This window comes from Oncorhynchus mykiss, chromosome 15, assembly GCF_057628025.1.
Source record: "Oncorhynchus mykiss isolate SJ-2025 chromosome 15, ASM5762802v1, whole genome shotgun sequence".
In the NCBI taxonomy this organism is placed as follows: domain Eukaryota; kingdom Metazoa; phylum Chordata; class Actinopteri; order Salmoniformes; family Salmonidae; genus Oncorhynchus; species Oncorhynchus mykiss.
This window is the reverse complement of record NC_143036.1, coordinates 25480171-25503781: the sequence shown is the minus strand read 5'-3', so window position 1 is coordinate 25503781 and position 23611 is coordinate 25480171. Positions and strand designations below refer to the sequence as shown.

General features: G+C 41.3%; 2 protein-coding genes across 4 annotated transcripts; one reads left to right on the top strand and one right to left on the bottom strand.

Moving 5' to 3' along the window:
• The first annotated feature begins 109 nt into the window (after positions 1–109).
• rbbp8 (retinoblastoma binding protein 8) lies at positions 110–15605 on the top strand. The gene is given in 18 exon segments (XM_021562814.3): positions 110–432; positions 3882–4070; positions 4223–4265; positions 6273–6368; positions 6510–6622; positions 11073–11145; positions 11371–11528; positions 11720–11815; positions 11946–12442; positions 12940–13123; positions 13262–13350; positions 13447–13540; positions 13770–13934; positions 14126–14171; positions 14253–14343; positions 14658–14799; positions 15289–15349; positions 15351–15605. Coding segments are annotated over 17 exon segments (2100 nt in total). The 5' UTR covers positions 110–432; positions 3882–3949; the 3' UTR covers positions 15382–15605.
• Positions 15606–15855: 250 nt separating this feature from the next.
• slc35d4 (solute carrier family 35 member D4) lies at positions 15856–22692 on the bottom strand. 3 transcript variants are annotated; one of them, XM_090199684.1, is made up of 15 exons: positions 22611–22692; positions 22498–22517; positions 22156–22202; positions 21931–22008; positions 21555–21636; positions 21258–21335; positions 21146–21171; positions 19081–19181; positions 18911–18956; positions 18770–18805; positions 18430–18464; positions 16912–16981; positions 16674–16767; positions 16341–16405; positions 15856–16124 (listed from the first exon to the last, which is right to left on the bottom strand). In XM_090199684.1, the coding sequence occupies exons 6-15, from the start codon at positions 21261–21263 to the stop codon at positions 16058–16060; spliced, it is 546 nt and encodes a 181-aa protein (XP_090055810.1). In that variant the 5' UTR covers positions 21264–21335; positions 21555–21636; positions 21931–22008; positions 22156–22202; positions 22498–22517; positions 22611–22692; the 3' UTR covers positions 15856–16057. The 3 variants fall into 3 exon arrangements, with proteins under 3 accessions (XP_090055810.1, XP_090055809.1, XP_021418493.3); XM_090199683.1 differs by having other exon boundaries at positions 22632–22689; XM_021562818.3 differs by having other exon boundaries at positions 22498–22680.
• Between the last annotated feature and the right edge of the window lie 919 nt (positions 22693–23611).

Here is a 23611-nt window from a genome sequence, read left to right as displayed (position 1 = left end):
ACGTTTTGCAAAGAAAACGAGAGTTTCTATTGGACAAATGCAGGTAGGTCCTGCTCCGTTTCGTTCAGTTTGCTTTCATATAAGAAGATTTTAGCAACAGAATCGGAGTAATGAATGAAGCTGAGACTGTGGTTTGGTTTACATCAGGGGCATCTTCCACTGCCCGTGTCTATTGAATTATCCGTGGCAAATAAGCTCGTCTCTTTAGCTCTGATCTAAACAGTTTTCCGTTTTCATGTTTTGCTAAATCTGACGTGGAGGAGAAAGCGCTGTTGCTGACACTTGTTGCTGTTTAACATAGATCTGTCTTTCAAAAACATCGACCATGTGACACAAGAAGGGTTGTCATCCCAGCATGCAATGCGAGGCACGAATTCTAAAAGACGTGAGTGAACTCGAGCTGGCTAGGTACCAAATTGATTAGCTAGCTAGGTAAGTTGGGAAATTAGTACATTTTTACACATTTAAACACATAATATAATTACAGTTGGCTATAGAGTCATACCATACTTTATTTTTATCTGTCTGTCTAATGTAACGATGAAATTGACTGTGTTTAGCTAGGCTAGGTAGTTAGCTAACTAGTGTTGGCAACTGGCTGTCTTTACCAACTTGACTTGACTTTGCTTGCTATATATAGGGTAAAATAAATTCTAGTATTGTTAGGGAATAATGTATGAGTTAACGAAAGAGCTCTAACTAGAAAAATATCATAGCTAGCTATAGCCAGCAAAAATTTTCCATTCAAAGAAAATCCTCTTCACCTCTCACCCTTGCCAGAATATCCCGACCCTATTGTTACGCTTGTTTACACTTAGCTGCACTGGGGTCAGAACGCAATCAAGGTTACATTAAGACACATTGGAGGGAGAGGGAAATATGGTTCGGAAAACTTAAGGATGGTATATGCCACTGTACTCCAAATTTTACCAGAACAATATTGTGTGTAATTGCAGATTATTCTTTGGGTGCTTAAATCAGTCATTTTTTGATTACATAAAGTTAAGTCGGAGCTCCAGTCCTTCCACACTAGTCGCCGCTCAACTGCATCGAAAATCGTTGAGTTTAATCGGCTACCCTCACCCCAACAGAAAATTATAGCCCCCCTCCCTTTTACCTAGCCGTACATGTGCCAATGCTAGTTTTATATTGGTACAATTACAAGGGGCATAGCTATATCATTTTAGCAATTTAGCAGATGTTCTTATGCAGTATGACTTACACTTAGTATAGCCTAGTATTTTACTGTATAGCGACAGTATATCCTGCAGCAGCATAACCAATATTCATCTGTGCTGTGACCAATAATCTCTAGTGGTTTGCAGAGTGAGAAATACTGTTATTAGCAATGGTCTTTGGTGTGTGTCAGTCTATTTACTGTAGGTGGTGCTGATGGCTAATAGTGGTAGGCTGCTATGCACCCAAGACTGAGAAGCTGGCCATTACAAGGTAGTTCTAGGTCAAATACTCTTCTTTCAAATACTTCAGCTGGACATTTATTTAGCATGGTACAATGGAGCTAATGGAATAGACCCAAAAGTGCTAACTTCAAGCGAATTCGTGTGCATCAGACTTTTGACCCAGGCCTGTCATGCAGCTCACAATCTGATTGCATGTCACCAGCATCTTTAATTTGACATAGACCTAGTTCAGAAGAGGCACCAACGCAGCACTGCTTTATATATTTGTAAGTGTTTATTGCAGTGCCCCCACGTAGTCCTGCTGGAATGCATCTGGCTGGCACAGGCTTGTCTTGCAGGATGTCTGGGACATCACATACAACACCACCCCTTTCGTGCCCTTGCTTGTCAGAGAACAAAATCCCCACTGACACAACACTAGATCTTTTGTTTTCTTTCTTCCTCCATGTTAGTTATTTTAAGAGATACTTTTAATGAGTTAGCCTAATGTGTGATTTTGTTTTAATCTGCAGACAACCAAAGGTACTGGTGATATCAATATATTGCTGTCAATGGTTAATAAAAATGTATTATCCAAATTAACCTGTGACACTAAAATGTCCATGAAATTGGCCATTTTCCTAAAATTGAATATGTTTTTGTTTACTACTGTGGGTTCAATCTTTCAGAGTGGGGCTGAAATGTCATCTGAAATTACCCCGCTGCATTGGAGTTTATCGTCATTCATTGGCCCTGGATAGTTATGAGTTGACAGTTAGGGCCTAACAATTGGCCTATACTAGTACACCCTAGACATTAGGCCTAGTTTAATAATTTAGGAAGGATAGCACAGGCTGGAAGGATAACACAGGCTGCTTCACATTAAGCTATTTTGGACAGTAAAGACCAGACTGGTATATACGCCTCGGCTTCTGGGTATTGCATGGGAGTGGAGTTAACGATCTTAATAGCTGCAGGCTACAACATTTGCCTTGTCTCTGCAAAGGCAGGGAGGAGTGTGTGCATCTGCCATTTGTGTTTGCTAATGTATGTGCCTTTTTTTGTGTTTGTGCGTGTGATTGTGTGTATGGGTTGTGTACGTGCATGTGTGCTCCTGTCTGTCTCCAACTGTGTGTGTGTACAGGTAGAAGGAGAGTGTGTTGCTATTCTTCTGAGCCAGCTGCTACACATCCCAAGCTCTCCCCCCCTCTCACCTCCCTTTTCCTTTTTGAGCCGACTGGCAAGACCAGTTTGTGTTTGATCGGGAAAACCGGCTCTTCCAGTTGTCCATGCCAACAAATTCTGGTATGATCCCAGCCAGGTCCCTGGGAATGCTCAAAACGCCCGGCCAATCCCATGAAAGGCATATTGGGTTATCACTGGTGGTAGTTCAGTTGGTATAGCAGTTGTTCCCTGGTTTCCTCCTCTCTATGAAGTTTGGATCTGTTGAGTGGCTTTTGTGTGCATTGACTATACTTTGACTGTCAGTTCATTCTAGTGGGGTGAGTGAACAAGGCTCTTTCATTCAGTTTGATATAGGAGGACATTTTGCCTGGTGAATGTCAATGATGACTGTTAGCAGATTTAGAAGCTAGGATTAGGCTACAAAGTGAAATAGGCTAGTTTATCATGCTCAATGCTCAAAAATGGGGGGAAATATATTATTTGGCCTTAGTTATTGGATGATTTAATGATTATTATAAACCGGGTGGTTCGAGCCCTGAATGCTGATTGGATGAAAGCCGTGATATGTCGGACCGTATACCACGGGTATACCACATTATTTAATTTTTGTACTATTCTAATTACGTTGGTAACCAGTTTATAATAGCAATACGTCATCTCTGGGTTTTGTGGTATATGGCAAATATACCACGGCTAAGGGTATCCAGGCATTCTGCGTTGCGTTGTGCGTAAGAACAGCCCTTAGCGGTGGTATATTGGCCATATACCATACCTCCTGTGCCTTATTGCTTAATTCTCCAATGGTGATTAAGCCAAACCTACTGTACCAGCTTGGGAAGAGAGAGGAAAGAGAAGTCAAGGCAAGCTTGAACCGTGTGTGTGTGTGTGCGCGTGTGTGCGTGCACTGGCCTGCACTAATGTGTTTGTGTGTGCACTGGCCTGCACTAATTTGTTTGTGCATTATGTGCTCTGGCTACATTGCCTTCAAAACCCGATTTACATATTTGACTGCCCTTTAGGATCAGATATGGTGATGTGAATGAAAGAGAGGACTATATGGCTATATGAGCATGCCCTGGATTGCAGTCACTTCTCAGTGTCTACATAAGCAAAATACTGGTTGTATTACCGGTATCATATTTTACCGGTATTGTATCATGTTTTATTACAGGTATTGTAGTGGCCTGTCAGTGCAGCCATTTCCTCTAGGGGCGCTCATGAGTAAAATAGGGTCCTCTCTTGACTCATCTTACCCTCTGTTATCTTTGTCTTTTTTGCTTTCCCTTCCTCTCGCAGATTTCCGGTTTGGTGCTAGATGGAGTTGTGTATTGGCTGAGTGAAGCTACCAACCAGTGAGTGATTGGATGATGAGCAGTCCTCTGCTAAGTGGGAGCAGCCCCGGCTCCAGTGGGGCCTCGGAATCCACTGACCTCTTCAGGGACCTATGCGGTCGACTCAAAGACTGTCACGATAGTGCACTGCAAGGTAGGCCTACTGTCTACATGCCAGGGAATCTCCACCAAAACAACTAAGGCCAGTGGGACATGTTTAATACAACTATCAGTGTTAAGAGTACTTGTCAAAATAAATTATTCAACAATCCCCTTTTCAAGCTCTTTTTTTTATCCTGTGTTTAGGTTTGCAAACCAAAGTGAACAAGCTGAAGAAGGAGCGATGTTTGTAAGTACAGTCATTTTAGTTGAACGTTGTGTTGATGATCAATGAATTGAATCTGAAACTTCATATTTTCTGACATTCAACTTGCCATTTCAAAGTGTGTGATTATTGTTTTATGGCCGCACTTAAGATGAGACCGTTTTCCGTTGACTCCCCGTCAGTGTGTAAGGTTTCAAATGTCACTGAGAAAGTCAGTCTGACAAAGGCCTCTTTCACACTCTTACAGTGCCTTGCGAAAGTATTCGGCCCCCTTGAACTTTGCGACCTTTTGCCACATTTCATGCTTCAAACATAAAGATATAAAACTGTATTTTTTTGTGAAGAATCAACAACAAGTGGGACACAATCATGAAGTGGAACATTTATTGGATATTTCAAACTTTTTTAACAAATCAAAAACTGAAAAATTGGGCGTGCAAAATTATTCAGCCCCTTTACTTTCAGTGCAGCAAACTCTCTCCAGAAGTTCACTGAGAATCTCTGAATGATCCAATGTTGACCTAAATGACTAATGATGATAAATACAATCCACCTGTGTAATCAAGTCTCCGTATAAATGCACCTGCACTGTGATAGTCTCATAGGTCCGTTAAAAGCGCAGAGAGCATCATGAAGAACAAGGAACACACCAGGCAGGTCCGAGATACTGTTGTGAAGAAGTTTAAAGCCGGATTTGGATACAAAAAGATTTCCCAAGCTTTAAACATCCCAAGGAGCACTGTGCAAGCGATAATATTGAAATGGAAGGAGTATCAGACCACTGCAAATCTACCAAGACCTGGCCGTCCCTCTAAACTTTCAGCTCATACAAGGAGAAGACTGATCAGAGATGCAGCCAAGAGGCCCATGATCACTCTGGATGACCTGCAGAGATCTACAGCTGAGGTGGGAGACTCTGTCCATAGGACAACAATCAGTCGTATATTGCACAAATCTGGCCTTTATGGAAGAGTGGCAAGAAGAAAGCCATTTCTTAAAGATATCCATAAAAAGTGTTGTTTAAAGTTTGCCACAAGCCACCTGGGAGACACACCAAACATGTGGAAGAAGGTGCTCTGGTCAGATGAAACCAAAATTGAACTTTTTGGCAACAATGCAAAACGTTATGTTTGGCGTAAAAGCAACACAGCTGAACACACCATCCCCACTGTCAAACATGGTGGTGGCAGCATCATGGTTTGGGCCTGCTTTTCTTCAGCAGGGACAGGGAAGATGGTTAAAATTGATGGGAAGATGGATGGAACCAAATACAGGACCATTCTGGAAGAACCTGATGGAGTCTGCAAAAGACCTGAGACTGGGACGGAGATTTGTCTTCCAACAAGACAATGATCCAAAACATAAAGCAAAATCTACAATGGAATGGTTCAAAAATAAACATATCCAGGTGTTAGAATGGCCAAGTCAAAGTCCAGACCTGAATCCAATCGAGAATCTGTGGAAAGAACTGAAAACTGCTGTTCACAAATGCTCTCCATCCAACCTCACTGAGCTCGAGCTGTTTTGCAAGGAGGAATGGGAAAAAATGTCAGTCTCTCGATGTGCAAAACTGATAGACATACCCCAAGCGACTTACAGCTGTAATCGCAGCAAAAGGTGGCGCTACAAAGTATTAACTTAAGGGGGCTGAATAATTTTGCACCCCCAATTTTTCAGTTTTTGATTTGTTAAAAAAGTTTGAAATATCAAATAAATGTCGTTCCACTTCATGATTGTGTCCCACTTGTTGTTGCTTCTTCACAAAAAAATACAGTTTAATATCTTTATGTTTGAAGCCTGAAATGTGGCAAAAGGTCGCAAAGTTCAAGGGGGCCGAATACTTTCGCAAGGCACTGTACTTCAGTAGGACAGCATTCTGACCCCTACTCATTTACCAGGGCTCTGTGATGGGAATCCCAAAATATAATTCCTCTTGTACCCCAAGAATGCACATTCAAATTCATTACTTATATACTCAAACACTCCAATGTTTATTAATTCAAAGGATTTAAACCCCCTCTCACCCCGTAGAGATGCCCAAAGGCTGGAGGAGTTCTACAGCAGACACCAGCAGTTGAGGGAGCAGCACAAAACCCTGCGGGACACTGTCACAGTTCTGGAAGACAGGTTGGTACCCCATCAACATGTCTGTCTCCCTCTGAGTTTTTCTCTATCTACCTATATTTCTCTCGATCTCTCCTTTTGTTAGTCTTTTGGTTAATCTTTTCTTCTGTCTTCTTTCCCGTCTGTCTCTCTCCCTCTGCCCAGGCTGCGAGCAGGGCTGTGTGATCGTTGTTCTGTCACAGAGGAGCACATGAGGAAGAAGCAGGTGGAGTTTGAGAAAGGCCGTCAGCAGAACATGCGCCTCATCGCAGAGATCAGTGAGTTGTACATCATTCCCTTTTCACTTACACGTACCCTACATTCTGTATCTGAGATTAATTTACCTCCACACTGGTCCCTCTTTTACACAGGCCATACAGCTCCTAAGCATTTGGCTAAAGTAGGATATGATTATGACAAAGGATTGGGGCAGTCATGAGTCATTCACAAGGGAACTCTCTCCCTACCACCCCCATCTCTCTTTGTCCACTGCACTCCTTTTTTCTCTAACAGGTTCCCTCATAGATCTACACGTCACACAATATAGCCTTTCTCTTTTTAGCTAAGTCTGGGGGTAGCGGGGGGGGCACACAAGTAGAGTCTCTTTTTACATTGATGGAAAAGGCAAACCTGAATGATCTCTTTGTTTCCTATGTTATCTCCCAAATGTAACATTCCTCCGTGCTCACAAAAGGGATGCAGTTCTTCCTCTATACCACTAGTGCTCTGCAAATAAATGGACTAAGACCAATCATTGCTGTAGTAGGGCGATTCCATTGGGAGGAAGGATGTTTGACAAGCTTTTTACATTTGTATCATAAATAATGTTTAAGCAAAGTCATGATGAAAGTGGCCATTTTAGGCCTATACTTGCCTCCTGTAAGACCCTATGATCTGTGCATCTTGGTGTCGTTATACTTACAACATGATACAGACAACATCTTGGTGTCATTATATTCCATAGTGTGTTCTCAAATATGGATTATGTCTACATTCTGAAATACACTTTTTCACGTTAATGTATTCAATATAAAAATTATTAATTTGAATATTTCAAAAGTACCCTTTTTAAATTCTGCATGTTTTTAGACATTGTTTGGAAAATTATACTCTTCAAACGTGTCAAGTGTCCAGATTGGGCTCTCTGTACTTTTGAAGATCTAACCCATTTCATACATTTACATTATAGGTCATTAACCAATCACAGCCCTACTTCAGGATTGTTTGCACATTCAGCAAATCACCAGCAGAGAGAGTTCCCTTTGAATCCATTTTACCATTCACTGTGTTGCTTGTGCTCATAAAATGTATCATAACTTCAAAATTTGCAGAGAGCCCACTCTGGAAATTTGATGTACTTGTTGAGTATATTGTTCCAAACAATGTCTTAAAATCTAAAAGGGTACTTTTGCGATATTCATATTTTTCATGTTGAATAATTTAATATAAAAAGTTTTATTTCAGAATCTTGACTTACTCCATATGTTAGAGCACACTATAAGGAGTATAATGACGGTTTTACAGGAGGCATGTATAGTTCTAAAAATGGCCACTTTCATCATGATTTTCTTAAATTCCTCCCAAATTAAGTTTATGTGAAAATTGCAAGAACAATCTGAGATACCAAAAATAGCTAAAAATGTAATTTGCATAAGTATTCCCACCCCTTTGCTATGACACTCCAAACTGAGCTCAAGTGTATCCAATTTCCTTTGATCATCCACCTGTGGCCAATGAAATTGTTTGGACATGATTTATGATTTAGAACGAAATGCATCTGTCTATATGTACACTACCGGTCAGAAGTTTTAGAACACCTAATCATTCAAGGGTTTTTATACATTTTTACTATTTTCTACATTGTAGAATAATAGTGATGACATCAAAACTATGAAATAACACATATGGAATCATGTAGTAACCAAAAAAATTGTTAAATCAAAATATAGGCAGGGTAGCCTAGTGGTTAGAGCGTTGGACTAGTAACCGGAAGGTTGCAATTTCAAACCCCCGAGCTGAGAAGGTACAAATCTGTCGTTCTGCCCCTGAACAGGCAGTTAACCCACTGTTCCTAGGCCGTCATTGAAAATAAGAATTTGTTCTTAACTGACTTGCCTAGTTAAATAAAGGTAAAATAAAACAATTCCTCAAAGTAGCCACCCTTTGGCTTGATGACAGCTTTGCACACTCTTGGTATTCTCACAACCAGCTTGACATGGAATGCTTTTCCAACAGTCTTGAATGAGTTCCCACATATGCTGAGCATGTTGGCTGCTTTTCCTTCACTCTGCGGTCCGACCCAATCCCCCGGTTGAGGTCGGGGGATTGTGGAGGCCAGGTCATCTGATGCAGCACTCCATCACTCTCCTTCTTGGCAAAATAGCCCTTACACAGCCTGAAGGTGTGTTGGGTCATTGTCCTGGCGAAAAACAAATGATAGTCCCACTAAGCACAAGCCAGATGGGATGGTGTATCGCTGCAGAATGCTGTGATAGCCATGCTGGTTAAGTGTGCCTTGAATTCTAAATAAATCACAGACATTGTCACCAGCAAAGCACCCCCACAACACCACCACCTCCTCTATGCTTTACGGTGGAAAATGCACATGCGGAGATCATCTGTTCACCCACACTGCGTCTCACAAAGACACGGCGGTTGGAACGAAAAATCTCCAATTTGGACTCCAGACCAAAGGACAAATTTCCACCAGTCTAATGTCCATTGCTCGTGTTTCTTGGCCTAAGCAAGTTTCTTCTTCTTATCGGTGTCCTTTAGTAGTGGTTTCTTTGCAGCAATTCAAGGCCTGATTCTCATTCACCTCTGAACAGTTGGTAATGAGATGTGTCTGTTACTTAAACTTTGAAGCATTTATTTGGGCTGCAATCTGAGGTGCAGTTAACTCTAATGAACTTTATCCTCTGCAGCAGAGGTAACTCAGGGTCTTCCATTCCTGTGGCGGTCCTCATGAGTGGCAGTTTCATCATAGCACTTGATGGTTTTTGCTACTGCACTTGAAGAAAAGTTCAAAGTTTTAGAAATTTTCCATATTGACTGGCCTTCATGTCTTAAAGTAATGATGGACTGTCATTTCTCTTTGCCTATTTGAGCTGTTCTTGCCGTAATATGGACTTGGTCTTTTACCAAATAGGGCTGTCTTCTGTATATCACCCCTACCTAGTCACAACACAACTGATTGGCTCAAACGCATTAAGAAGGAAATAAATTCCACCAATTCACTTTTAAGGCACACGTATTCATTGAAATGCATTCCATGTGACTACCTCATGAAGCTGGTTGAGAGAATGCCAGAGTGTGCAAGCTGTCAAGGCTGCTATTTGAAGAAACTCACATATAAAATATATTTTGATTTGTTTAACACTTTTTTTTGGTTACTAAATGATTCCATATGTGTTATTTTATAGTTTTGATGTCTTCACTATTATTCTACAATGTAGAAAATTGTAAAAAATAAAGAAAAACCCTTGAATGAGTAGGTGTTCTAACATTTTTGACTGGTTGTGTATTTCAGAGCAGAAACTATACCATGAAGTCCAAGGAACTGGCCGTAGATCTCCAAGATAGAATTGTGATGAGGCATATATCTGGGGAAGGGTATGAAACAGTTTCTAGAGTGTTAAAAGTTTACAAGAGCTCCATCATTGGGAAATTGTAAAAAAATATGGAACTACCCAGACTCCGGGCAAGAAGGAGCTTGGTAAGGGAGGTGACCAATGACCACTCTGACAGAACTACTGAGTTCCTTAGCTGAGATGGCCGAACATGCCAAAAGGACAACAGTCTCTTCAGCACTTCACCAAGTGCCACTCTCCCATAATGCCCAAATTGGTAAAGTGCTGTAGAGATTGTTGTCCTTTTGGCAGGTTCTCCTATCTCAGTGATGGCACCCCTGGAGTTTGCAAAAAGACATGCGAAAGATGGCGCATAAGTCAAAAGTTTGTGTGATCTGATGAGACAAAAAATAGAACTCTTTGGCCTGAATGCACATTGAACCTTTTTGCCTGGAGATAACCAGGCACAGTTCATCACCCATCTAACACCATCCCTACCGTGAAGCATGGTAGTGGCAGCAGCATGCTATCGGGATGCTTTTCATCGGCAGGAACTGGGAGACTGAGAGGGAACAATTAATGGAGCCTAATGCCGGCAAATTCTTGATGAGAACCTGCTTCAGAGTGCAAATGACCTTAGACTGGGGTGAAGATTTGCGTTCCAACAGAACATTGACCGCAAGCATACAGCCAAAGCAATGCTGGACAGGCTTCAGAGCAAGAATGTGAAGGTCCCTGAGTGGCCCAGCCAAATCCCATTGAAAATCTGTGGAAAGACTTTCTGTGGAAAGGCTGTTCACTGCTACTTCCTATCTAACTTGAGAAAATATGCAGGGAAAAATGGGAAAAAATGCCCAAATCCAGATGTGCAAAGCTGATGCAGACATACCCAAGGCGACTCAAAGCTGTAATCGCCGCCAAAGGTCCTTCTACAAAGTTTTGACTCGGGTGTGAATACTTATGTAAATGAGAGATTTCTGTATTTCCTTTTCAATACATTTACAAAGATGTCTAAAAACACGTTTTTACTACGTCATTATGGGGTATTATTGTGTGTGTATATGGGTGAGAAAAATATTTAATCAATTTTGAGTGGAATAAGTCAAGTGGTATGAATACTTTCTGAAGGCACGGTATATGTTGTTTGATGTGACTTCAGTGACGGAGAGGAACAGCCTGCAGGATGAGAACAGAAAGCTGAGTCTTGAGTTGGATAGACTGAATGGAGCTCTGTGAGTTAAAACCATCCCCATCCGGCACTACAGTACTTTTGTAACCAGGATTGTTGATTCCAAAACAATATTCTTATTGCACATTGAGAAAGCATGGTTGAATTAGAGTTCTCACTTTGAGCTTAATACGGTATATTATTATTTCTGTGTATATTTAATACTTTTTATTATTAATACGGTATGCTACGCCGTTGTATTTCTGTGGTGCGTCTGTTTGGTTTCCAGCTCCGTGTCTCCTGAGCCAGAGGAGGCGGTGATTCCAGACTCTCCGCTGCAGAAGATCTCGCTGCCTGTGGTCAGCAAGATGAGGAGGAGGAAGGAGACCCACCATGTCCGCTACGCCGAGAAGTCCCTGTCTCAGTCTCAGAGCTCGGCGCTCAATGGTCAGTCTGATTCATACAAAGAAATGCATACACAGGTACAGCATTCAAGGGTCACCCTCAGTATCAAACACGCATGCAGGTGCGTGCACGCTCAGTCACACTCGCACACAAACACACTCGATATTAGTTTCTTACGATATCAGTTTCATAGACTTCATTGAAGTTCATTTTTTTTGTTTTCATAATGTTAGAACCAAGGAAAGGATTGCCCTCCCAAACCGCGCAGAGCCAAGGAAACGGCATACTGGTGCCTGAAACGTGTTACATGGACGCCACCCAGACCCAACGTAAGGCCTTCATTTACTAACTGCTGACTGATAACATGCGTTTGTAATTATGTTATTGCCTCTAAATGTCTGAGTGTCTTGAAAAGCACTGTAAAAAAAATAATGTAATCTTATCTTCTTGTTGATTCAGAGGGCAGCAGCCAGGGCCATGAAGGTGCTGTAGTGGCAGAGACGTGTCGCCTGGATCTCCCTGATGATCCACTGCCTATCCCTCAGAGAAAGGGTCCTCTCCTGGGCTGCCCCGGCACCACCACCACTGAGGACGGCCCCCTGTCCCTCCTCCCCCGCCTGAAGCTCATCCCCGCCAACGCCCAAAGGCGCCACCTGGAGGGGATAGCCCGCATCGCACCTCTTAGAGCCACTTCCACCCCATGTGGCGCCTCTCACCGAGAGCTGGAGAGAGGAAAGAGGAGGAAAAGTAGCGAGAAGGAGGAAGAGGTTGACAAGCCTCTGGACCTTTCCGACTCCCCACAGAAGGCCCTCGTGCCTCCGCTCAATGCCCAGAGAGGTAGCAGCGTCCCTGCATCAGAGAACCAAGACAGAGGCCAAAAGCGGCACATCCTATTTAAACATCCCTCTACCTCTCCAAGTGATGAGCGATCCAAAAATATGTTGCTTAGTCAGCAGGTAGAGCCATGATTTTTCATGTAATTTTCTTAACAAATTATACAAGATGTTATACAGGTACATTAGTCACATTTGAGCCTTGTTACATATAGATGGGTTCATCTTGGAAACCCAGAACAAAAATCCTGATTAATCCAAATAACCAGTGACAAAACCAAAGCACCAGAATTTTTGGGGGGTTTGTTTGATCATTTAAAACTAGGTACACATTACACAGAAAAGTACACAGCTCATTTCCATTGTGATCCTCATGAAGGCATATGTGGCAGGATAAAAAAAAACAGATGCTAAAATGGCAGGTCAACTTGGTTATGTTCCTCGTTAGTCGTCACATCCCACAGTCTTTTGACAGACAATACCATTTATGTTACGTTGTCTGTCTGAGATATTATAGATGGGTAGATCAAGAGCTCTTTTTCTTGGACACGTTCACCCGTCTTATGCATCAACATACTACTGTACCCGAGTAGCCCCAGCTTTCCTATTTGTCCATTTAGACCCACAATGTCCACCACGAGCCAATCAGAAAGCGGAGTCGGGAGGATACTGAAAAACTGAAGCAGACCTCTGTCCTGCAGGCCAACCCCTGTGCTCGTGTGAAGAGGAGCCCTCCACAGGACAACAATGGTACTGCATCAACAACACTGCCCTCCAATGCCCCTGAAACTCCACTGGGAGAAGGTAACGTGTTGCAACTCTGCATAATAGTCATTCATTGATACTGAAAATATTTTTTTCTCGATTGACTGGCCCTTAAGTATAGTCTAAGGAAGCAATTTGAATAGAAATGTCATGTTTCATTTCCTACCTTTTGTTTAGCCAAGCTGATGCCAGCAGAGCAGATGTGGAGCCTTGACCCAGAGGCAGCCCTCTCCCAGTATGATGTAGACACCCCAACTTCAGCAGAGGTATGACATTCACCAAATTCATCGGCTACTTTCCTATACCCTCTGTGTATACTTGCAGTTCTTCACTTGTGTGTGTGTGTGTGTGTGTGTGTGTAGCCCCCCTGTGAAGCTGAGTCTGTCGATATGGACTGCACCTTCGTCAGCCCCAGCCTGCTCCACCGAGGAGCTCCAAGAACCAGCTCTGTTACCGGTACAGCTTACTGCATTTTCGCACAAAATCTTTGATACATTCCCATTCCCAATTCCCAATTCTCAAATATGGCAAAGAGGAGAGAGCAATGAAATCCTTACTTTTATCTTTCAAGTTGCATTAGATCAGTGATCACTTCAGTGATGGGAGGAAGGACGGTTACATTCGAGCAGGACCCATATAAACCAACCAACCAACCATGTAACCAAACTCAAAACCCTTCTTTTAGGGATTGGTCAGAGGGCCAACGACAGCTTGGCTGAGATATTCGACCGAACAGGCTACGGGGAGTACGAGTCGTGTCCTCAGCATAACGGCTCATATTTGGACAAAGAGGAACCCCATCATGGGGAGGAAGAGTTTGATGATAAGGAGGAGGAAGAGCATAAGGATGGTAAGGACTTTACACTGTATTTTCTCTATAATCTTGTAAACTTGTTTGTTTTATTTGACCAGGCAAATTGGTTGAGAATGACCAAAATGACCTGGTCAAGTAGTACAACACTTGAGATGAATTTGCGCGTTCATTGTGAAATATTTATATCAATATTTTCAACTGTAATTTTATTGTCCTCTCATTAAAAGCACACATGCCTCAAAGTGGAACACCCAATGGAAAGCACAAAGACAGGTGAGATCATAATCGTCAGACTAACGTAGAACACTTTCATGCTAGGTTTCTAAAAGGTTTCTTTGCCTCGTTGTCCTGTAGTAAAAACCTATCGTTTGCACACGTGGAGGTGGTCCGCAAGAAAGCTGAGAGGAGGAAACTCAAGGGGCACACGTGTAAAGAGTGTGAAATCGTGAGTTGACTCGACCGTGTTTTGATGTGTGGAGCTGAAAGTGCCTGTCCGTGGTCATGTTCATTACGTTTACATTTTAGTAATTTAGCAGACGTTCTTATCCAGAGCGACTTACAGTAAGTAGTGAGTGCATACATTTTCGTACTGGTCCTCCGTGGGAATCAAACCCACAACCCTGGCGTTGCAAGAACGATGATCTGCCAACTGGACCTCACGGCACCAAACTGAATAAATGTGGTGTTTTCCGTTTCAGAACTTTTTGCCAGATCGAACACAACCCATGATTTGTAACATATCTATTCCATCTCCCTCAGTACTACGCCGACCTTTCAGAGGCAGAGAGGGTGAAGAAGTTGTCAGACTGTTCTCGGCACCGCTTCCGTTATCTTCCTCCATCAACCCCAGACCACTTTTGGGAAGTCGGCTTCCCTTCAACACAAACCTGTGTGGACAGAGGTATGCTACCCTATTCAATTGGATCCATTCAACAGAACGCAATGGTCATCAAATCCATAGTATTTAATACTGTAGTCTTTTCTACACAAATCATACACAATTGCCTGATGATCTTCTATGATGTTTTCCTGAACTTTCCAAAATCTCCCTGGTGTATTTGTCACGTCAAACCATTCTTCCTTCAGATTGAAATACTGTCAGATTGAATTGTAATAGATAGCCCCAGTTAAACACTGGTTGATGATTATATCATTTGTCACACGGTTGGGTTGTGAGAATTTTCTGATATCAAAATGGGGTTGTGGGCCACAAAGGTTTACAAAGCCCTGGTATTAATTGTGACTGATGTCAGCACTGAATTTACTTATTTCTTCTGAGGAGTGCATTGCTGTTGTCTCAGCCCTCAAATGGGTGTTTTCCCCCTTGCATTCAATGTCAACCTCCACTTAATGAGTTTAACAACATTGTGCTTCTTGTTTCTCGTACCAGGTTATGTAAAAGAAGATAATGATCCAGAGCAGCGCTTAAGGAGGAGAAGACCTTACAATGCTCTCCCCCAAAGGCAAAGAGCAGAAGACTTAAACCAGTAGGGGAAAATACCCAATCAAACATAATGTAAAACTGTATTTAATTTTCACTGCAACAATCTGCCAGTATCATAATCCTAGTGCCTCAAAGGTATACGTGTGCCTTTAGTGGTATATACACCCAGACATATTTCAGATTCTTATAATTGTTCAAAACAATTGAATGGACCATCAGGTCTCCCAATTTCCTCAAAAAATGAATACAGAATATGCAGCAAGAACCTCTGCTCAGTTAATCATTCTTTGTGAAACTAATATGCACCGTTGACCACTACTCTTCGGCTGTCCCCATAGGGGAGAAGTACTTTACACCACTGCCTATGGGGACAGCCAAGGAACCCTTTTTTCAGTCTGTTTTATTTTGGTGTATTTGTAGATAAAAACCCCCTTAATGCCATTTTTTTTATGTTACTCACCTTCAAGTATATCACATCCTAGGAAATTGTATTTAAGTTCAAATAAGCAAATATTTTAATGGAAATATATAGAATCTTTATTTCTGCTTTACAGCAAGTTGTAGAAAAGGCAAAGTAAATGAAAAATAATCTCAATTGAAGCATACATTCTTGTGATACTTGTTCCAAAAGCAAAAAAATATCACTGGGAAATTGAGTGCAAGTAAACTCGTTGAAACATTTAGTGAGGTAGAAGTAGTTTCCTTCGCAAAGCTCTCATCGCACTTGGGAAGTACTTTCAGAGTACACCAGCAGGGCTTCTCCAACATGGCTGAAGAAAACACTAAGGAGCAAGCCAACACAAAATCACTGAAGTAAATAGTATACCTAAAAAAATATTAACTTCAACAAACACCATGATCACCAAACTTGATATAGGCTTTAAAGTAGCAGACTATAAAATCACTGAGTCTCCAAGGAATATCATCAGCTGCTATTTGTCTTGAATGTAAAATTGGTGACTGGATAGACATTATTTACACAGGTAGAGAGAACTCACCAGCAGAAAGATGGCGTGTTAACTTCAATGTTAAAAACAAGTGGGGATAGGCATGTGGCAAACACCTAGACAGGGTAGAGCAAGACACGGATATGTAACTGGCACATCCACTGTCCTTGAAGGAAATCTAAAACAGAATGAATTTACTATTTAACTGTCGGTTTTATGACAATCGTTTACTTAGGTTATTACGGCAGGTTTTCTGCCAATTACTAATACCTTTTTCTGTAGAGGGGAGATGGTGGTAGAAGGTAACAAATAAAGAAAATAATCTTGTGGGAAATAAAGATATGTTTACCATTGATCATTGAGTTGAGTTCTGACTTTCATTACCTTGGACAAAAAGAGCCAGACCCCGCAGTGCTCAAGGGGTAAACCACTCTTTAGTTTGACTGATGCCAACAGCAAGAAAAAGCCCAACAAGGCACTGTGGAAGATGAGTGTTTAAGTTACTACAGTGTACAATGCCAAAAGTGTATATTTTTTAAAGATTTGGAAACCCTATTAGCAAGTTGATTTTATGAGATTGCTTTTAACATGCTCAACTAGACATCTGAGTTCAATTTTTTACCTGGCACAACAGCCACCGTGAAATCTTGGGGACAGGAGGAAAGGGAATTCCAAGGCACCAAATAGGTCACCTAGATGGAATAAACAAACAAAGATAAACCCAGCCATCAAAACAGATTACGTTCTCTCCTCCAAACAGGAAGGGGGGGGGGGGGGTTGAGAGAGACGTAAAATCAGCACTTGACCAAGATTTAAATCAGTGTAACATTGGGATAACGGTCCCAATACACAGTTACATAATTGCAAAAGACCAAGAAGAAGGAAGGCATTGAAATAGCAAACAGCTGTTCATATACAGTCAATTCTGAAATTATTTAGACCCCTTCCCTTTTTCCACATTTTGTTACGTAACAGCCTTATTCTAAAATGGATTACATTTATTTTTGACTCATTAATCTACACACACTACCCCATAATGACAAAGAAAAAACAGGTTGACATTTTTGCACATAAAAACATCTTGTTAACATAAATATTCAGACCCTTTGCTATGAGAATCGAAATTAAGCTCAGGTGCATCCTGTTTCCATTGATCGTCCTTGATGTTTCAACAACTTTATTGGAGTCCACCTGTGGTAAATAAACATGGACATGATTTGGAAAGGCGCACACCTGTCTATATAAGGTCCCACAGTTGACAGTCCATGTCAGAGCAAAAACCAAGCCACGAGGTCGAAGGAATTGTCCGTAGGCCTCCGAGACAGGATTGTGTCGAAGCACAGATCTGGGGAAGGGTACCAAAACATTTCTGCAGCATTGAAGGTCCCCAAGAACGGTAACCTCCATTATTGTTAATTGGAAGGAGTTTAGAACCACTAAGGCTCTTCCAAGAGCATCCCTACGGTGAAGCATGGTAGTGGCAGAATCATGCTGTGGGGATGTTTTTCAGAGGCAGGGACTGGGAGACTTCAGGATCGAGGGAAAGATGAACGGCGCAAAGTACAGAGATCCTTGATGAAAACCTGCTCAGGACCTCAGACTGGGGCAAAGGTTCACCTTTCAACACGACAATGACCCTAAGCAGACATCCAAGACAATGGAGGATTGGCTTTGGGACATGTCCTTGATTGGCCCAGCCTGAGCCCGGACATGAACCTATTCGAACATCTCTAGAGAGACCTGAAAATAGCTGTGCAGCAACGCTCCCCATTCAACCTGGCAGCTTGAGAGGATCTGCAGAGAAGAATGAGACAAACTCCTCAAATACAGGTGTGCCAAGCCTGTAGCGTCAAGTCTTCCTGGGTATGAGGTTGTAGTCGCTGCCAAAACAAAGTACTGAGTAAAGGGTATGAATACTTATGTAAATGTGATAATTTTATTTTCTAAAAAACACGTTTTACTTTGTCATTATGGGGTAGTGTGTAGATTTAGGAACATTTTCAATTTAATCCATTTTAGAATAAGGCTGTGCTGTAACAAAATGTGGAAAAAGTCAAGGGGTCTGAATATTTTCCAAATGCACTGTAGCTACAGAACTATTTGATCGATTGGTGGGGAAGAAACAGTCCAAAGGTCTTACCAGTAGGGTGTGCAGCAAAGGCCAACAGCAACACACTAGTTTCAGGATTAATGACAATTAGAGCTTACATTAATGACAAAAGGGATTGAAGAGTGCACTGCACATACACAAAAAGACAGACATCTCAGGTGACATATGAAAGGACAGGAAAAATCTGCAAAGCCCCCCTCAAACTTACTCTGTGACAGCAATTAGTGACAATAACTTGATTGCCCCTGATAGTCAACTGAAGCTATAGATTGTAACATTAACTTTTTACAGTCAATTTAAAAATGCTTTGGACAGTAAAGCAGTGATTTGGCCATTAGCAGTTTTTTGGAACAAAGTATTTCCCTCTTACCTGAACAAGTAGTTGATGTATTGTTGTTCAAGGTCACTGTAATATAGATCATGAAAACAAACATGTTTCATAGTATTCATAACAGGAAACCAGTTTTTCAATCCTTTTTCTTACACAAGGGATGCACAAATTATAGCTTACCTCAAATGACTGGACTTTAAGTGTGTCTGGAACACTCTATAGGCACCTGAAATTGATGTATTTCTGTATTAATATTGTGTTGCTAAGTGTATTCAGCGATTTATATTTATATGCTATACGCTTTAAACATATGACAATCCCACAGCTGGTTTTATTCCAGCTAGACTTGCCAACACAGAAGAGATGTGCCAGGGCCCACATGTAACCACCAGGGTCAAACTGAGGGTCATAGAGGGGGAGGTTGATGGCCGACATCAACAGCAGACTCACACTAGAAAGAAAGCCAATAGCTTACAATTCCATAGTCTTCAAGGACAATCAGGCTAGCTTCCAACAGCAGTTGTATGAGGTATAATATAGTATTTCAAGGGGAGGTTAACCTAATATCCAAAATGTCCCAAGTGATTCCTTACATTGAAACTAGTTAAGTGAAGTTTGCCTTCTTTCCCTGCAGTCTAGAACTGGAAAGCTGCAAAAACGGGTCAGACTGGTGACGAGCTTTTGTGCATTGCTAGCTCTGCTCTGTTGTCAGTCAGTGATTGAGAAATCTGGAAATTGTGGACAAATTGTTTTATTGAAAGTGTATGGCCGAATGAGTAATTTTTTAAATCAAAAGTACTATCGGTTTTGAGTCAGGAAATGTGAACTTCTCCACCTAAAACTATTGAGATTATTTTATGTGGCTGACAGCAACAGTGGAAATTAAAATGGGTAACAACTGCGCACTTGTGTGGCCAACTCTGACGTTTATGCCCTTATTTGGAGCTTTTAGTCACAGATGTAAGTTTTCAGAAGAGAAAGCGAGCGTTCGGAGGTATGTAGTCTAATTGCAGTTGAGTTGATCTTATTGTGTTGTAGCCTAGGCGCTTCACCAGTTAGCATATGTTGAGGAGATAGACTGTAATTGTGTCATCTTACATTGCAGAATAGACAGAATAAAAATTAAAGCTGTTACATTTGAATTACTTAGGATCGGGTCTCACTTTTTTTTTCTCCATAATCTCTGATGTCTGTGTTGGCCAGTAATGGTTCATTTGCATCACATCATTTCAGAGGCGCAACTTTGGTTTTAGAAGTGAGGGGGACATAATTATTATGTATTTTTTTATCCAGTCAGATAAACACTCCAAACAGCCTACCCTACCGCTCGGAGGTGTCAGCATGGTCCTAAAGCACACCGTTGCCTTGTTTTGTATCACATTCCAATGACAAAACTGGGAGTGACAAAAATACAATTTCACAATGTGGGGCATGTCCCACCCATCCCCAGTGAAAGTTGCACTCCTGACATTTCATGCTTTTAACAACTGTATAGGTTTGTGTGAAATACATGTGCCCAGGAACCACCTGGGGTAGGCCTATTTGGTTGCATGTAGTCTGGTCTATTGTGTATTCGCAACCCCCACCTTCCCCTATCAATAGTGGCCATGAGTATCCTACCAATATAATTACTTTTAGCCACGTGGCCATAAATGTATTACAGATAAAAAATATCGGCACCCCTCCAAGTAGTTTCTAAATCACTCGTGAGTACTTCATCGTCAGACCTGTCTGTAGGTTATTTACTTAGTATAACTAATCTGAAACATTGTATGTCGTTGTGAATAAGGGCCTTAATCTATGCCATTTAGCAGACACTTTTATCCAAAGCGACTTCGTCATGCGTGCACACAGGTGGCCTGAGAATTTAACCCACTATCATGGCGTTGCAAGTGCCATGCTGTACCAACAGAGCTACAGAGGAGTTTTTACGTTAAGGGATTCCCCCACGAGAGCGCAGTTGTTACCCATCTCCGCTGTTGCAGTCGGCCACATAAAATAATAAAATAATTGTTTTAGGTGGAAAAGTACCCATTTCCTGTCTCAGAACCGATAGTACTTTTGGTAAAAATGGCTAATTCGTTCATAAACTTTCAATAAAAACATAATATGCAGATTTTTCAATCACTCTGACTGACAACGGCGCAGATTTTGCAGTGCACAAAGACACGTAACCAGCCATGTGGTCCGTTTATGCAGATTTCCAGTTCTAGGCTGCAGGGAAAGAGGCAAACTCCACCTAACTAGTTTCAATGTATTGAATCGTTTAGGGAATTTTTTATTTTAGGTATACTTCCCCAAAGTCAATAAAACCAATACAAATCCAGTTTTGAAAACTTACTAGCTACTTTTTCCTGTAAGAAACTACTGAATATCCAAACTTTTATTATATTAACGATAAGACTTGGAACAAACCTTAATAGCTTCATCCATGGAATTCGCTGTTAAAAAATATATATATATTTGTGATTGCGTGTGTATAATCGACCTTGCCCAAAGTTCAGTGTGGGTAAAAGCTTACACTTACCTCCATCTGGGTTAATTTCAGGATCAGGCAATTCACCACTTCAGAAGCATTGTGAAGAGTGAAGAAGAAAGGGATAGGCTGGAATATGACAAGCGGACATCTTAGATCAGTGTCTGTCATGATAGTAGGTATACAAAATCAAGAGCAAGAGCAACGTGGAGACCTTATCCCATGGTGAGAGATGCTCCCATCATTTGGGGTCATTTGATGAGTGAAATCCTAGTGTTTGCCCAGTTCCACCTTAAAAGTGTTGTTTGTAACAGAAAAGGCTTGCATGATTAGGAGTGAATGACTCACCAAGCGTGAAAGAGCTCTGGACCCCGCATAAATATTCCCTACAAACAGGAGGGATCCCGGAAGCCAGGAAAGTGCTGCTGACCTGTAGGATAATGGGGAATAATACACAAGGTCATCATCCAGGGATTAAAGGTCTCTGTCACTGCCATGGATTTTCATCATGGATTTATTTTTTATTTTTTTACATGAAGGGGGGTTAACTTGGCCCTGCAACCAATCAATCTGAGATCAATTTAAATTTCAGTCTTGGGATATTGTTTTGCTTTAATTCCTGTCATCAACCACTAGAGGGTGGTCACAGTCAGACAGTGCCACCTTAGATAACCCCCTTGCATTCCCTAATGCTGGGAATACACAGGACAAATGCAGAGGTTACCTGGGAAAGCCACTTATATCCACCAATCCAAGCTTCCCAGAGAGCAGAAGCAGCAGGCCCCCAATAAAAGTCTGCCATCTGTACAGAATATAGGAAAATGTTTGGAGCATTATTAATTTGCGAGAATCATCCGTAGGCTAATGCTCTAATTACGCAAAAGTTTTTTAATCGGAATATTGCACAGATGTTATTTAACACTAACTAGTGTAGACAAATGTTACTTACCCCTGAAATAGGGTTGGATATGTAAATTTCAAGACAGACAGGACATACTGTAAAACAAATGACAAAATGTATCTATATGGAATTAAGAATTACTACCTCAACTGTACAGCGCTGAACGGCGGTTTAAAACCCGGAAGAGGCTGAGGTCTTGTTACAATGTTAGAATACAGCCACACATAGTTGCTTTCTTTATCTTTGATACAGCGACATACTTGCATGCCAACCAGCTAAAATCAATCATTTATCACTGATAAATCAAGCAACCGTTGTTGAGAGCATTGATGTTGGTAGGTCTGTTTGCCTGACTAGCCTGTATCTGTGGGAAAGCCAGCGAAAACTCACCTTATTCGTGAAATACGATACTACATAAAAGAAACAAAATATTAGACCAGTAACATGTCTTTTGAAATGCATTTGTCTTTCTGTCTCTCGTAGTTAAAGATTGATAATTTTACATCATCAAGCTTTTGGTTCACCCTCAGAATGGCCGGGCATCTTTGAACGGGGTTCGAAGTCATGACACGTCATCACACAACCAAGAAATTAACCCTTACCTTAACCATTCGGAACCAGTTTAACCCTATTCCAAACTTTTACCCTTATGGAGTGAACGTTATTTATAATATGGGTTACATGGATAAATTAAAATGGCTGACCCTCCCGTCAGCAAAATATATTTTACCTAAACCCTCCCTGAACGCTTAAGAGAGAAAAAAAACAAGTGACCCTCCCCTATACCCAAAGTAATAATTAAAACATGTGGAGAACATGTCTACCTTTTACCCTCACTTCTTGGACAGACCAGAGCTGTATATGCAGTTTCAGAAACTGTTCAAGCTGTATGCATTACATGGCAACGAAGGAAATTTGATGTTGCGCAGGGCTGAGCCAGAAGGCTGATGGTTCGCAGACCACCATGGACAAGAGTAGGATCTTTATAGTAAAATCATTGCATGGCTCTCATCGTATTTGCAGGTCCGAGAAGAGAAAAAAAATTGCCTTTTGTATATATTTCATGCAATTCGATGTGATTTTACATACTAGCTAAATATTTTTTCATACCACACAAATTACTCAAATTACAGGCTAAGAATGGACAAGTAGATAGGCCTGTGTTCATCTTATCATATTTTTCCAATGCCAAATCAGTGTGTCTTGTTTGCAACAAAAGTGTCCCTGTTTGCAATAATTAAATCTGAGACATTAGGAATCTGAGCATGGTACTTTCAAGAGTTAGGCCTACCTTTCCACCAGTGGCATGTATTCAAGGATGCAAAGGATAGCCATGCTTACCAATTTCTTTTTACAAATACAAAATAATACATATTTCCTCTCTTTGTGTTGAAACATTTTCCTTTAATTCGCAAGAGACTGAATGTATCTTACAGGAGAAAGTATCAGAGCGAGCGACACAGTACCCCTATGTCTCTCTACGTGTAGGCCATCTATCTGATGC

Excerpts from the sequence above, each read along its gene's own strand:
- slc35d4 (XM_090199683.1), bottom strand. The coding sequence starts at position 22,683 with ATGACGTGTCATGACTTCGAACCCCGTTCAAAGATGCCCGGCCATTCT. Across the intron at positions 21,336-21,554 it reads CCAGAGCTCTTTCACGCTTG|CCTATCCCTTTCTTCTTCAC; the intron begins GTGAGTCATTCA and ends GTCATATTCCAG. Across the intron at positions 21,172-21,257 it reads TGAAATTAACCCAGATGGAG|CGAATTCCATGGATGAAGCT; the intron begins GTAAGTGTAAGC and ends ATTTTTTAACAG.